The sequence below is a fragment of the Balaenoptera musculus genome, chromosome 5 (genome assembly GCF_009873245.2).
Source record: "Balaenoptera musculus isolate JJ_BM4_2016_0621 chromosome 5, mBalMus1.pri.v3, whole genome shotgun sequence".
Taxonomy (NCBI): Eukaryota; Metazoa; Chordata; class Mammalia; order Artiodactyla; family Balaenopteridae; genus Balaenoptera; species Balaenoptera musculus.
Genome location: NC_045789.1, coordinates 51,973,445 through 51,990,050, shown reverse-complemented (window position 1 = coordinate 51,990,050; position 16,606 = coordinate 51,973,445). Strand labels below are relative to the sequence as shown.

General features: G+C 37.3%; 1 protein-coding gene across 5 annotated transcripts in view; it reads left to right on the top strand.

Annotated features, from left to right (window-relative positions):
* Positions 1-16,606, top strand: part of SLC4A4 (solute carrier family 4 member 4) — a 351,691-nt gene that overhangs the window by 303,353 nt on the left and 31,732 nt on the right. For all 5 annotated transcript variants that reach the window (XM_036852386.1, XM_036852389.1, XM_036852387.1 and 2 more), the window contains 2 exons: positions 7,884-7,997; positions 9,640-9,801. In XM_036852386.1, coding sequence (XP_036708281.1) covers positions 7,884-7,997; positions 9,640-9,801 — 276 coding nt within the window. The remainder of the gene's footprint in view (positions 1-7,883; positions 7,998-9,639; positions 9,802-16,606) is intronic.

Below are 16,606 nucleotides of genomic sequence, written 5' to 3'. Positions count from 1 at the left end.
AGGTACCGTTAATAGCTTTGGCAACGTCGATGGTTTATTGAGATGACATTTGAGCAGAATGTTCTTTGATATCCTTCTTAAAAAAAAAAAAACAGTATTCTAAATTCTATAGTTAATTAGTATATTCGTTCAATATTGAAAAAAATTATTTTGAGTCTAATGTGTGCTTGATACAACACTGGATGGTAAGGATACAAAGACAAGTCATTCATGGGCCTGGAATATAGTAGGAACTTAATATGTATTTGTTGAATAAGTTAGATTTTTGAGTTTTTAAATGAGGTGATTCATTTTGGTCCTTCTGCCCTATTCATGCTTACTGTCTAGTATAGGATCACACTTTGGTGACTTCATGTGACCTAAGTAAATTGATAGTGGTCTTTGAGGAACTGGCTTTATGGGTGAGAAAAAAGTGTAGGGCTTCAGGAATTTCAGTGAAAACACATTGAGCATTTTAGTTAGGTGACACGTTAGTTTTTATCCATATAAAACACAGTTTAGGATTCTACAATTAGCTGTATTTTTGGAACCATGATTCTTAGTTGGCATTTTGGCCTGTGACAATTCTATTAATGTTGGATGTGTTTAGTTTATAAACAGCTCTTTACAAGAATCAGGTAACATCCCTACCCTGTTTTCTTTTTCTCTCAGAAATTTTTTTGGTGAATGGTAAAAACTATCAAATTAAAACAAATAATGTATCCAAATATGAGGAAGAAATAGTGGGCCTGTATTCTTTGTCCCATCCTAGTGTTAATAATACTGGGTGACATTTGGCTGGTTCTTGCAGAAACATCAGACCACATCCTACCATTGAATCTCATTTGGAAAATGACTTTGCTGTCAGTGAAAGGGAATCAGATTTTCAAATTCTTGTGTTATCTTGTACCAAGGAAAATAATTTTTAAAGTCAAATTTGTTTTTAATTCAAAACTCACTTTCATATTTTTTTCTTAAGAATGACAGAGGGATATTAGGTTCTGAACACAACCCAATCTGTTCAACATTCAACAAAGATTACAAATACTAAAGTTTTTGTGGATATATAACAAAAAATACAGTCAACCTGAATTGAGCCCGAAGAAAAAAAAGGTTGGGAGCATTGTTTGGCCAAAGTGTTTTTGAGAGTTTTGTTTGTTTGCAAAGTCCCTTTGCCATGTTATGTGAGAGGTTTTAATGGCGGCATAGAGGTAGTCTTTGGACAGAAGTCATTTTGACCGTGGTACCTTGTTGGTCAGAAGCACCATAGAAAAGTCACCAGCATTGAAATCTATCCATTAACACAAAATGATCTCCTGCTCCATTTCTAGACTGTCTCATTTATACATATGACTTACCAGTTCTTTTTAAATTAAAAATTTTGTACCTTAATGTAAATTATAAAACCACCTTCCTTTTAAAGCCCTTTATTGTAATGGTTTTGGGGGGATATATCCAAGAAGACCCTATTAGAGGATCAAGAAATTTTGACAATTGAGTCTTAATCATTGAATTTTAGTATTAGGACTTTGAATACCATCTAGTCCAACATTGCCTCTTCATTTCTGACAAGCACTCATCTCTGGGCTGCTCGAATGCTTCCCAGAACAGGAACTTTACATCTCCGAAGGCATTCCTGATAGAAACACAAATCTGCCTTTCTACAGCCTCGTCCTCGGGATCTGCCGTTGCCCTCGAAGCTACACAGAACAAGTTTAGTCTTTCTTTCCTATGACAGATTTCACATATTTGAAGGCAATTTCTCCCTACAGCTTCTTTAGGCCTCCTATCATTTTGTATGAGATGTGATTTCTGGACTCCTATTCTACTGGTCATCCTTCTCTGAGTCAACTCCAGATTTTCAGTTTCAACTTAGAATATAGTGACCAGGTTGGGACATAGTATTTCCCAGGTGATTTACTCATTTGCTTCTGGCACTCACGCATTTGGGTCTTTTGTTCTACTGCTCAGTCTGAGGCAGAATAGAGGAAGAGGCCCATGACTGCTAACATCTCCTTAGCTTCCCGGCTGAACCACTTGATTAGGCCTACTCCCCTCTGTTCCCTGCTTGGAAAAACAATTTTTTTTTCTAGTAGACTTTCACTGGCAAGCTCTAAGCCCCTCCTAGATAAATTGCCCAATCTGATTCCCTTCTTTGTTCCCTGAATTTCTCTGACTTTATAGCTTATGGCATTAAAATCCTGGAGTCTAAATCAGACTTTCCTTTTATTGAATTCTAATTATAGTGGGTATTATTGATTCAAAATACAGTGTATTATGATTGCTGTGCTGATAGTAATGCTTATTTCTTTTATAGTGCTGTATAGCATTGGCTATGGGGGAGGGGGATCAAATTTTAAAATTTTCATAGTATTTTGTGCCTTTTCATGACTGCCGAAAGAAACATATTTGTCTGACGCACTTTTTTTCATCTAGAATAAATGCGTTTTTACACCGTTGTTTAGCATTTTCCAAGCATGGTGATCATGCAAGGAATTGACATCCTGAATTAATATTTATTGAGAACCCACAGCGTGCCTGCTGCTGTAGTTGTCTCTTTATAACAGCTCCATCCATTGAGAACTGCTCTGCAGGCGCACAGCCTTTCCCCCAGTTAATTTAGGAGCAGCTGCAGTCCTCGCAAAGTGAAAACCAAATATCCTCTGGGGCTTCAGAGGAGCCCAATTCATTTTTTTCCCCTGTAAATTAACTAGCTTCTCACTGTTGGTGTCTCAATGATTATGACTCTGTTAATAACTAATACAGTACCATCCTTCATGAAGAGTATGTGTATAATAGATTTATTAGATGGTTATTTGAATTTCCCTTCCCATCCACTTAATTTCTTCTTTGCTTTGATAGTTTAAATATTTAAGCTGGTTGCTCTTTATTAGATTGAGATATTTTGTAATTCTGCAGAGGACAGAAATATTTTTCTCCTCTCCAATTTTATAATTAAAAAATGGTAAACAAAAATAAAAGAGCTCAAAACCATTCTGGTATACAAGAATCTTAGTTGAAACACGCTTTCCTTTTCCCCATTCATGAATGGAGGTAGGAATTATTATATGTCATAGCACATCTGTGACTACAAACTTTTTATAGTTAGTCCTTGACATATATGAGTTAACTTGTGTTTCATTTAGATTGTGATAGTTTATATTCCTAGGATATTGAAGTTTGAGCCTAGAGAGACTTAGCATTTGATTGGATGGACCCATTAGTTATGATGTTTGTCCAAGCTAAAGTTGAGGCCTCTGAATCCACAGGATTGGGCATGAAATCTAGTGGGAACAGTTTTCTCATGAAAACTTTGGCACTTCTAATCATTACCAGTAATAGCTAGTAGGGAAGTAGGGACTATGGGTTTCTAATTTGATTTCTTTATTTATATATTGACACATAAAAGGGTACTGTTCTGGAGTTTTTGCAAGAGATCAAGTTTGATGAAAAGGGAAGATAAAATAAACTAAAAAATGAAAGGAAATTCATACATGTTTGTTTTGCTAAATGTGTTTGGAAATGTGAGAAGGACCCAAATAAAGTGATTCTTACTTCCTTAAAGTCAGACGCCACGCTCCTGTACCTGGGTCCTAGAGTATATCTAGTAAGCTTGTATACTCAGCGCTTGACATTTTTCGGGCAGTTCAAATTAAAGTTTAATTTTAGTACAGGGTAAGACCTGAAGAGCCTGCTAAAATAGCACCCCTACCTGCCTTCGCTAATTAGAGGATTTAGAGTTGAATACAAAAGTGGCCTGGGAAAAATCAATTTCCTTGACTATGAAGTTCAAACCAGATCCACTATCTTAGAAATGAATGTCTTACAATAAACACTCTCCAGGAGTGATTTCTGATGTACCTGAACCGTATTGTACAATTTAAGGGGAAGGAAGGGGAAATAGAAGTGAGTATACTGTACAGAACATATCACCCTAGCTGTGATTTTTAATGAGGTTAAGCAGTATTATTAATAGAGTATCTTTTCTTTCCCCATACATTTTAAGAAACGTAATCCTGAATTATTAGCATTTGACTTTTTAGCTACTGTTATACCTATAGTATAATAGTGCCACACTTGACAAGAATGCCATTGCCAAGGGGTTCTACCAAATTTATATATAAATATATTATATATAAATTTGTGAAACGAATAATTAAACTTAAATAAACTATTTTATTTTATTTTTTTAATTTATTTTTTAAATTTATTTATTTTTGGCTGCATTGGGTCTTCGTTGCTGCGCGCAGGCTTTCTCTAGTTGTGGCGAGCGGGGGCTACTCTTCGTCGCTGTGCGTGGGCTTCTCATTGTGATTGCAGTGACTTCTCTTGTTGTGGAGCACAGGCTGTAGGCACATGAACTTCAGTAGTTGTGGCTCGCAGGCTCAGTAGTTGTGGTGCACGGGCTCAGTTGCTCCGTGGCATGTGGGATCTTCCCAGACCAGGGCTTGAACCCGTGTCCCCTGCATTGGCAGGCAGGTCCTTAACCACTGCGCCACCAGGGGAGCCCAAACTATCTGTTTATTTATATTAGTTTCCCATGGCTGCTGTATCAAAGTACCACGAACACGATGGCTTAAAACAACACATTTACTGTCTTGAGACCTGGAGGTCAGAAGTCTGAAATATATCTCAACGGGCTAAAATCAAGGTGTTGGCAGGGCTGTGTTCTTTCTGAAGCCTCTGGGGGAGACTGTCTTTCCTTGCCTTTTCCAGCTTCTAGAGGCTGCCCACATTCCTTGGCTCTTGGCCCTATTCCTCCATCTTCAAAGCCAGCAGTGGCCAGTCAAGTCTTTCTCACGCTGCATCACTCTGACACGGATTCTCCTGCCTCCCCTTTCACTTACAGGGATTCTTGTGATTACACTGGACCTTCTGGAATAATCCTGGATGGTTTCCCTAATCACGAGTTCGTCTGATTAGTAGCCTTAATTCTGTCTGCAACTCTGATTCTCCCTAGCCGAGTAACATTACATATTCACGGGTTCCAGGAATCAGGCATCTTTAGAGGGGCATTACTCTGCCTTCTACATTATCTGACCTAAATTTTAACGTGATTATTCAGGGTGATACCTTGGCAGTGTCCTCAAGTTGGTGAGTATAGAGACAGGAAGCAGGAACCATATGAGATAAAGTGGTGGTTTAGATAAGGGTGGGGATAGCAATGGAGGTGATGAGAAGAGACAGGATCCCGGATATGTTTTGAAGGTAATTTCCTGACCTGTTGGACGTAGGATGTGAGAGAAAGAGAAGAGTTGCATGGATAGTCCAAAGTTTTGGGCCTAAGCAATAGGAAAAAAATAATCTGCCATTAATTAAAATGAGGAAAACTACTGAAAAAGCAGGTTTAGGGCTTCAGTGCTCGGTTTATGGAAGGCTGAGAATGGCTCGTCTCCTAAGTAAAGGAACAGCACTTCCCCGGTGCCTGGTAGTGATTCCGCTCAGGCAGATCTGTCCCCTAGAAGGGCCAGAGGTGCGGGCCCTAGGGGCATTTCTACCAAGAAACGGCCAATTGGATTCATTTGCTACCCTCTACTTCCCGTCTCCTGTTTATGGGGGGGGGGGGAAGGAGGAGAACTGCCTTTTTAATAACCATTACCCTCTTTAGAAAGAACAACTTGTAGGATATGTGAGCTGTCAGCAAGTTGGATCTGCTGAGTAAGGATTGGGAGGGTGATAAAGAAGAGAGAACTTCTTTTTTGCCTTGGCAGTGACCTCTGGTCTTGCATTGATTCATGACCTACCGGACCAGAGAGGCTGCTGTAACATCTTAATATACTCCTGAGCCTGCTTCACAATGACCGTCTCTTGCCAGACCATCCTGAGCTGCCCGTGTGAAAATTTACTTGCACAAAACTTAAGAAAATGGGTGTTTCCTCCCGTATTGAGCCCCTGGGAAGCATCCTTTTTCTGCAGGGATTCCAGATACTTCCAACCATAATGAGCTCTGAGTGGCAGTTTCATATTATTACTGGGTTTTTATTTCTTGTTTCTTGGAATTCAAGATTTCTTTCAGAGACCTCCTGGCAGTAGATTATTTAGTTATTCCAATGGTTTCTGCAGCCAAAGAGGCTTTGTGGAACTTGAAATAACCTGAGTTAATGTATATTAGGAGAGTTTGTGATGCTGCAGGTGCTGTGCTAAAAAGCACTTTCATGGCTTATCCTGTGTAATTCTTATGACAGACCGATGAAGTTGTAGGGATTATCTTGGCTACATTTTGCAGTTGGAGTAATTAAAGCTAAGAAAGGATAAGTATTTACAAGTAGGAAATAATGGTACTGGAGTTCCAACCCAGGTAATCTGACTATAGAAACTGTGTGCTTCTAACTGCTGTACTATATGTTTTCCCCAAATTGATCCCTGCCATCTATTTGTGCTTGGTGTTAAATTGCCCCTAACAGTCCCATAGCTGGCTCTCTGCTCCTCTGTGTGTACTTCTCCAGAAAGCTAAACCAGTCCTCGAACTTCTGGCCAAATGGCCATCTTTGATCCTGCTGCTACTTAGTACCCAAGGCTCCTGACACCTGGTCACCGTCAAGAATTGAGCACTACCATGTCCTTCACACCCACATCGCCAAGTAATTCCATTCTCCACTTCAGTTTCTGTTGAACACCTGATTGCAGTAGTCCTACTACTCTTTCCAAAGACCCTCTGTCCTGAGAACTGTGCAGCCACTCAGCCCATCACTGATCTCTCTTCACCTAGCGGCACCAGAAAGCTGACTGCTTACTCTGAGATTACGTGATCACGGCTGAATAAATCCTGATTTCGTTTAGGAGCAGGCTTCCTCATGTATGACTTGACTGTGAACTTCATGAAGACATGGATTGTGTCTGTTTTGTTTACTGTGGTATCCCTAGTGCCAAGCAAAGTATTAGGTACTTGCAGTTGGCCCTCCGTTTTCACGGAAGCAGAAGCTGTGAATACAGAGGGCTGAATGTGCTAAGTAAATTTTTGTTGAATGATCAAATTATGCACAACCATGTGTAAATACCTTACAGGGAAACTCAGCTGTCTGTGCTATAGTAATGCTCGTAGGGCATTGTCAGTGCCACCAGACACCGCAGAGGAACCGCCAACCAACTAAATGGTCCCATGTTCCGCTACTGACTCAGAAATGGCCATTCTGCACCCACTCCATGGGAAAGGTTTGGGTTTAATGCACTCCCATAAAGCCCAGCCCTTGTCCTGACCAGAGGCAGGTACTTAGGAAGTTTAGGTGACCACACTTAAGAAGTGGTGGAGAAAGAGATGCTCCACATACAGGAGATTTTAAGCACTAGCCAAGAGTGAAAAATATTTTCTTTGGCAAAGTTAGTGAAACCATCAGATTTCTGTCTTCCATCGCTTTTTTTTCTCTGAGGTCTTAAGCCCATTCATTAGACTGGAACTGTAAACACTTTCCCTGCTTGGTTCTTGGAGTTTTCAAGTTACCCGTGGAATTTATCTTGCTCTGTACTCACAATGCTACCTCCCAAATAATAAACAGAATTCTGTATTTTTGTGCAGATTTTATAATATGCCTTGAGATTTCATCCTTATTCTGGTCTCCTTTGTATTGCATACAGGAAGAGTGTTTGTACAGTACTTCAAGGATATATTATCTTTGATTCCCCTCCCCTGCCTACACACACACACACACACACACACACACTCTCTCTCTCTCTCTCTCTCTTTCTCTCTGACCTGTTCTGTGCAATTAGATTATTTCTGGCCAGGTAAGAAAGTGATGCAAAAGCAATTTTAAAAATAATCTCTCTGCAGTACGACAGCTCCTTTAATTTAATGAAGCTGTTAGTGTAAACTGTTAGCAAATATAGAATTCTTCATTCACTTCAAACAGAGGCAAATATATATATCCAGTGCCTAATGGTCCCTGGTTTCTTTTTTATTTTCCCAGGCAAGAAAACTGATCAGTGACTTTGCCATTATCTTGTCCATTCTCATCTTTTGTGTAATAGATGCCCTGGTAGGTGTGGATACTCCAAAACTGATTGTGCCAAGTGAGTTCAAGGTAGGTGAACTTGTCTTTTGGTCATTCCTAGAATTCTTTGGTTTTCTTTCCTTTCCCCTATTCTAGTTTGTTATATTTCTCTTTGAGTTAGTTTTGTACAATTATCCATTTCTTTATTTTATAGATGGTCAATTGCTAGGTGCATATATACATTTTGTCTATTTTTTCACTAAAATTAAATGCCTGACTACGACTAAATGCAAGGTTCACATTATATTGATTTTTATTGGAAATACCTTATGGTAACATTATAAACTCTGCTTTATATTTTTAGAGTATTTAAAAATATCCAGAGTATTTTCAAACAACTTATAACCTTGATCCATATAATAATTCTAGGTTGCAATGTAACTATCATCATCCTGATTTTATGAAGTTGAGATTGAAGCTTATAAAAATTAAGTAAAATACCTAAGGTTACATTACTAATTTAGTGCTCTTTTCCTGCCACCAAACTACCTGCCATATACACACATGTGTATATATAATGTGCATTTTAATTATTACAAAGATATAGGAATTATTCATTTTATAAACCTGTGGGTATGTACAAGTCTAATGAGTAAAATTTACATTTCATTCATTCTTAAATATCCCTATCTAATTTTTCACCACAAGTCTTTCACTTATTTTCTAGAACACTCCTAACCTCTCTCTCCATCACTGAGAACCATATATTTGCTAAGAAAAATTAAACGAACTGCAGTTTTAGCTTAATGACTACCTGATGAGGAAGGGATGTCTATGTTATAGCAAACAAAATGTTTTTTGCATTTTCTCTGCCATGATATATTTATTAGCAAAGGTAAGTGCTCATTTATTCAGTCATTAGTTAAGTCAATATTTATTGAATGCTTGCTTTGAGTCAAGCCCTATACTGGGAATCTGAAATGCATTGAAGAGCAAGACAAAGTTCCTTTCCTTATAAGCTCACAACCTGGTAAAGGTAGTAAAATGTGAATAGATTCAGTGATGGAGTTATGAGCAAAGTGAGACAGAAATATCTTCAGAGGAGAAGTGAAGCTTTCTTCATAGTAAATGTGGAGAAAATAATTCATAGTTAGGATTCTGTTTTAGTTTATTTATATTGTTTAAAATTAGGAAAAGAATAGGAAAATATGAAAATAAGAAAGATCAGGGTATTTAAATAAGCTTAATTATAACATAAAATATTTGTAGCTTTTTATGTATTATATCATGAAACGATTGCAATTTGGCAGTAGTAGAAACAACTTCTGTATAATCGCTAAAACCCATGAACAAAATTCATGGTTGTTTTGTAATTTCTTGCCTACCTCCTTACTGAATATTACATTTGGGTTTTTCTTATGGCTACCCCTTAAACTTAAATCACTTTCTTCCATCCTGATTCTTATCTTGGAGCATCCTAAATATGCAAATTGGCATTTACTTCTTTTCCATCACTGTATATTCTTAGTTTCCTTCATTTAAAACATTGCCTTAAAAATAACCTCCTTTAGGAAGTTCTTGCTGAATAATCTTTGTCCAAGCTATCAGTAAAACTGTTTCTATTTTTTAATATGTTGGCTCTCCAAATATAAAAGTGTGTCTCCCCCACTGATTTTTCACCAAGTAGTATGTATTAATATTGTTTTAAAAAATGTTTTCTCTCTACTTAAAGCCAACAAGTCTAAACCGAGGTTGGTTTGTTCCACCATTTGGAGGAAACCCCTGGTGGGTGTACCTTGCAGCTGCTATACCTGCTTTGTTGGTCACCATTCTCATTTTCATGGACCAGCAAATCACAGCTGTGATTGTAAACAGGAAAGAACATAAACTCAAGGTAAATCTTCATAATAATGGTTATCACTGCCTTCTACTTTCTTTTTTGGTGCTTGAAAATATTAAATGCTTCAAAAGCAAGATAGTTTTATGGGAATTATAGCTCATGTTCTTTAAGACTTCGTGGAGTCATAGATCACCCTGTGTGGACACATCTCCTCAATGTAATACTTTTGGAAGACCTCATTTAAACCTGAAAAAGTTGTTTCAAATCATATTTTCTTCACCATCTGAGAGGGCAGTATAAACTGTTTACCACTCAGCCTCTGTTATCCTTCATCTGATTTTAATATGGTAACTGTCCTTAATGAAGACAAAGACAAATGCTTTCTCTGAAACTATTGAGATAAACTATTGAGATAAAAATATGAGTTTTCTTCTTTAACCTGTTGACTTGGTGAGTTATATTAATAGATTTTATACTGTTGAACCAACCTTGAAACCTGGCAGATATATAGTTTCTTTCTTACACACAATTGAACTTGGTTTGTTAATATATATATTATAATATGTAATATAATATATATTGCTTATATATGTATATGTACATATATATGTGTATATATGTATATATATGTGTGTGTGTATGTATAGGATTTTTGCATCTCTGTTTAAGAGTGACATTGGCCTCCATTTTTCCATTCTTATACTGTCCCTGTCTGGTTTTGGTATCGGAAATATACTATCCTTATAAGATGAGCTGGAGAGTATTTCTGCTACTATTCCGCTCCCATCCCATTCTCTGAAATAGAATATAATAGTCTCTTTATTATGTATGACATGTCAATTATCTTTTCTTTGAATGATCAGACAAGTTGTTAAACTATCTGGGCCAAGTGGTTTCTGTATGGAACTGTAAAACTGGTGATCAAAATGTTTTAATGGCTATGAGACATTCAGAATTTCTATTTTTCAATTTTAGTAACTTTTCTAGATTTTCCCTTTTTTCTTCTATTTTAAAATTAATTGACATGTTGTTTATAATATCATCATTTGTCATTTTTGTAATCTGAATCTGTTATTTTTCCCTTTAAAATCTTAATGTTATTGATTTGTGCTTCTTATTTTTCATGATCAATCTAACCTGAGGTTTGTTAATTTTATTAGTCTTCTTTCAAAGAAGCAATTTTTTACTATATTGATTTTCTATACTATGTTTTTTGCTAATATTTGCTTTGTTTTAAAGCCATGTTATTAAGTACATCTACATTTATAGTTTATCTTTTTAGTGAATTGAATTTTTATGTGACTCTCTTTGTTTCTAGTAATGCTTTTTGCCTTAAAGATTAATTTATTTTGTATTAATAAATCTGTGGTACCTTATGTGTATTCATTCTGTTATTTTCAATATACCTTGTATCTTGTGTCTGTTTGTAGATAAACCATGGTTGGACTTTTAAAATTATCCAGTTTTACAATCTTTACTTTTAAATGCAGTATTTAATCCATTAAAATTGATGGTGATGAGTGATAGATTCTGATTCATCTTTAGCACATTTTTGCTTTCTGTTTGTATAACTTTATGTTCTTTCTTTTTTATTCTCCTTTTTTGTCCTCTTTTAGGTTGGTACAGTTTTGTTTTTCTTATTTTCTGCTTTCTACATTTTTTTCTGTTAGGGTGGAAGTTACATATTTTACCTTTTAGTGATTACGTTGCATATTTTAATATGCATTTTTAAGTTCCAAAGTTAGTCAGTAGTTTTACCCTTCTCCAGAATAATGCTAAGAGCTAAGGAATGCTTTAAGTTTGATATTCCTTCCCATATCATATTCTGTTAATACCCAGAGTTTATTGCTACCTGAATTTTAAAATCCAATTAATTAGACATGGTCAATACTTTTAGAATTACAAACAAGTTTTCTTTTTTTTTTTTGTACTTTAGACCTTCCTTTTTGGAATATTTTTCATTAGACTGAATTATTTCCCTTAAACAGTACTAGTTTACCAGACTTTTGAAATTTTCTCCTGTGAGCGTCTTTGGGAGGTAAACTCTCTCATTTATGTTTGCCTGAAAATGTTTTTCTCACCCTCATTCCTGAAAGGTAGTTTCTCTGGATGTATAATTTAGGTTGAAAGCTATTTTTTTCCAGCATTTAGAATCTATTTTCAATTATTTTTGACTTCCATAAAAGTGAACTGTCAGTGTAATTCTCACTGCTTTGTAAGTGATCATTCTTTTCTTTTGGATGCTGTAGCATTTTCTTTTTGTCTTTATTTTGGAGTTTTATTATAACTTGTGTAAGCACAGATTTCTTTTTATTATTATTGGATTACTGGGCTTCCTGAATCTTCCTGTCTTTTATCAATTATGGAATTTTGTAATTCTTTGACTCTTTCAATCTCTAATACATCCTTCTGGAATTACAAGTAGAATTTTATTGTACATCCCCATCTTGTGCCCCAATTCTACTAAACTGGTTTGTTTTGTTTTCACATTTACTATCTTTCAGTATCTGTGCTATATTTTGGATAATTTCTTCAGATCTTTCTACTAATTCTTTCTTCTGTTGGTTCTGTTCTACTACCAAACCACTCCACTGAATTTTTCCTTTCAAGAATTATAAATTTTTTTATATTTAGAAGTTCTGTTTTGTTCTTTTCCAAATCTTCTGGTTCAGTTTTGATAGTCCCCTTCTTTATTATTCTTGCATATACTCTTTCTTATATATATATTTGCTGTATTTGTGGGTTTGATTCTGAACTTTGTTTTCTCAGCTCTTACCTGTACTGTCTTTCTTCCTCACGTATTTAGTGCTTTTCTTTAAAAATAAAAAAAATTTTTTAAAAAGTGAGCTAATAATCTTCCTATGAAATGCTTCAGAGCCTTCCAGAGATTTTATTTTCTTCTGAGAGATATAGGAGAGTCCAGCCAACCTGGGAACACTTTTTTAAAATTTATTCCCATGAAAAAATCTTTTATTATGGAAAAGTTATAAACATACACAAGAGAAGACAGGATAGTATAACTCAGTATTTATCGCCCAACTCTAACAATTAACAACTCCTGTCCAATCTTGTATCATTTAAATCTCCATGATCTTATCCCCTTCCTATAATACTTTGAAGTAAGTGTAGACAGCATTCCATATTATCCATAAATTTTGGACTATGTATTTCTAAAGATAAGATCTCTTTTGAAAAGCATGACCACAATACTATTATCAGTCTAAAAAAAGTTAACAAAATTCCTTAATATCATCAAAAATCTAGTCAATATTTAAATTTGCAAATGTGTCATACATATATTAAACTTTCAAAACACAATTTATTTGTTTAAATCAGGATCCAAATAAAGTTCAAACATTATCTTAAGTCTTTCATAAACTTTTATTTATTTATTTATTTACTTTAAAATTTTATTTATTTATCTTTGGCTGCATTGGGTCTCTGTTGCTGCGCATGGGCTTTCTCTAGTTGTGGCGAGCTGGGGCTACTCTTCATTGCGGCGCACGGGCTTCTCGTTGCGGTGGCTTCTCTTGTTGCGGAGCACGGGCTCTAGGCGCACGGGCTTCAGTAGTTGTGGCTCATGGGCTCTAGAGTGCAGGCTCGTAGTTGTGGCACATGGGCTTATTTGCTCTGTGGTATGTGGGATCTTCCCGGCCCAGGGATCGAACCTGAGTCCCCTGCACTGGCAGGCAGATTCTTAACCACTGCGCCACCAGGGAAGCCCCTAAGTCTTTCATAAACTTTCAGTCCATAGATTCTCCCCTCCATCAATCTGTTTGTTTCCCCTTGTAACTTATTTGTTGAAGATAACCAAGTTGTTTGTTTTTCTGTTTACCTTTTGCTGTATAACAAGCCTCCTGAAAACTTAACAACTTAAAACAACAATTTATTATTATTTCTCATGTTTCTTTGGGTTGACAGGGTTCAGATGGATACTTCTTGCTTGAGGTCTCTCCTGCAGTTGCAGTTAGATAGTGGCCAGGGCTGATGTCATCTGAAGGGTTGACCGGGCTGATTGTCCAAGGTGGTTTCCTTACTCACTCACATGTCTCACATACCTTGATATTCCTTGGTGTGTCTGCCTCCCTCTCTCTCTCTCTGTCTCCCTCTCTCTGTCTCTCTCTCTCTCTCTCTCTCTCTCTCTCTCCCTCTCTCTCCCCCTCTCTCTCTCCCTTTCCCCTTCCCCCTCCCTCTCCCTCTCCCCCCTCCCCCTCTCACCACATGGCATCTCATCCTCCAGGGTCTTTCCATGTGGTGCAGGCTTCTCACAGCATGGCAGTGGGTTATTTGCACTTACTACATGGCAGCTGACTTCCAAGAATTAAGAAGTGAAAAATTAGGCCATATCATGGTTACACCTGCAACTGGCACAGCTTTACTTCGTTACTTTGCCAGAGTCAGCTGGTCAAAATAGTCATAGGACCATCCTCCATTCAGGGAGATGAGGAAGGACTCCACTGTTTGATGGAGGAGTGGCAGTTTTACATTGTAGGAAAATATGTGGGACAGGAGATATTTTCCCAGCCATTTTTGGAAAGTAGAATCTGCCACATCTGGACTGAAGAATTTGCAGTAGTCTTGACTGCTTCCCTAGAAGCTTGATGAAACATAGTTTCGATATTTTATGTCTATATCTATGCAGTTTTTGAGAGTGTGGTGGCAAGACTAATTCATAGAAGGCTAGGACCACTTCACACTACATTTTTAGCTTAAGGTTTTTCAGACTGCAGAGGTAATGTGAAGTCCAGCCCCAAACTCAATTGTAGGTTTATGGTTAAGAATATCTTTGGAGAATCTTTTTTGTTGTTGTTGTTGTTTTTAAAGATTGATTGATTGATTGATTGATTGCTATGTTGGGTCTTCGTTTCTGTGCGAGGGCTTTCTCCAGTTGCGGCAAGCGGGGGCCACTCTTCATCGTGGTGCGCGGGCCTCTCACTATCGCGGCCTCTCTTGTTGCGGAGCACAGGCTCCAGACGCGCAGGCTCAGTAGTTGTGGCTCATGGGCCTAGTTGCTCCGCGGCATGTGGGATCCTCCCAGACCAGGGCTCGAACCCGTGTCCCCTGCATTAGCAGGCAGATTCTCAACCACTGCGCCACCAGGGAAGCCCTTTTTTGTTTTTTTAATGGCATTACATCTAGTGGCAAGGCCAAGAGAGGCATGTATCCCCACTGTCTCTCTTTGTAGGGTGTTTTTTCCCCCTAGTTTACCAAATGGGTATGCTGTGTTTAGAGTATCCTAGTTTTATTTCAGGGGGTGTCTCCCATCTATGCCCTTTCCCCCATATCCCTAGGATTGGTGTCCTGTCCCTGGAGTTCAGATGGTCATTCTACCCCATGCCTTACCCCGCCAAAGACTGGCATAGTCTTGCAGGGCAGGCCCAGGCCTCAAGGGTTTACTGACATTGTAGATTTACTCTTTCTTGTTGCCATCATTTTTTGTTTCCAGTTATTTCTCTTACTTTCTGGCAGATAAACCATGATTTCTGTGAGATATTTTCTGTATTTTGTTGAGCACTTTAAGATGTTCTATACTGGGAGGAATTCAGTGTTGATTTACTTTTGAAAGGTTGGAAATAGATGTTGACTAATATATTTTATTCTGAAAAAGTTTGGAAACATATTCTTACTTTTGATATATAGTTAGTCAGATTTGCTATGTGTCCTTGAAGGCAAATGCCTATTCTTTTTGCTCATTAAGTTTTCTTACTAATAAAATTCAGAATTTCGAATTTAGCAAATTTGGGGTTGATACAATATTGAAATTTTATTCTACTTCCTATAGAAAACATTAGAAAATCAAGGCATATTAGGATTTACCTCTTAAAATAGGAGTTGAATATATAAAAAATGTTTTCATCACTTTTGGAATTGCTTATTTGAAATCATTCCTTTGAATGACAGTAGTTATAGAATAAGTGCCAGTGTTTTGACACAAATCTAAAGATACCAGTGGGGATATCATCATGAATCAAGGGCTTTTCACACTAGATATTGTTTTGTTCAAATTTCGTTAGGAAAAGAGGCTGTGGAATGTGAAAATTGGAGATTCTATCTAAAATTATTAAGGGCCCTGACTGCTATGAAATTGATTCAAAAGAGAAACCTGACACAGTGAGAGAGATGGAGGCATTGTGGTACTAAAAGCAGCATGTTTTTGGGTGGCATTGGCTTTGGCTCTGTGTCAGATGGCCCTGGCTGGCTGATTGCTCTGTTTGGGATGGGATCCACCTTTCCACTCTGCTGAGCAGCTCTATACTGATGAGGAACGCCAAGGCACTTGGCTTTTTTTGTCCATCGTTTTGGTTGGTTATGTCCCACATTATCCCTGCAGAGCACTCAAAAGCAAACCAGGTTCAGCAAGGTCATGACTTCTCCAAGGTCTTTCCCTGAGTCATTGCAGAGGCAGGAAGAGAGTATGAGCTTCAGGCTTCAAAGTAAGGGATACTTCTCACAAGGGAAGTGATTTTAAGTGTTAAAGATAGGGTGCAGGAGGGAAAAACTGCTTGGAATCGGTATCCAGAAATAGATATTAGGTCGTTGTAGCAATAAATTTTCTCTGATAAACTCTATGGTAAAACACATAATTTGAGTGTGTTTTCTTGGATCACTCCAAAATGTGCCCTGTTTTAATTTTTCCTTTCCATTTCTGCTATGATACCTTAGATTCAGTCCTTTTATCTCATGTCTAGACTGTTGTAATGGTTTAACCATGAGTTATCAATAATAACCAGTCTCCCTTGCTTCATTCCAAAAGCTGGAATATTTTTTTAAAGCATTTTTTTTTTTTATATGTCAGTCCTGTAGTTCTTAAACTTTTATACCTTGGCCCTCTAAACCTTCTTCCCTTGAAGAATGTCCA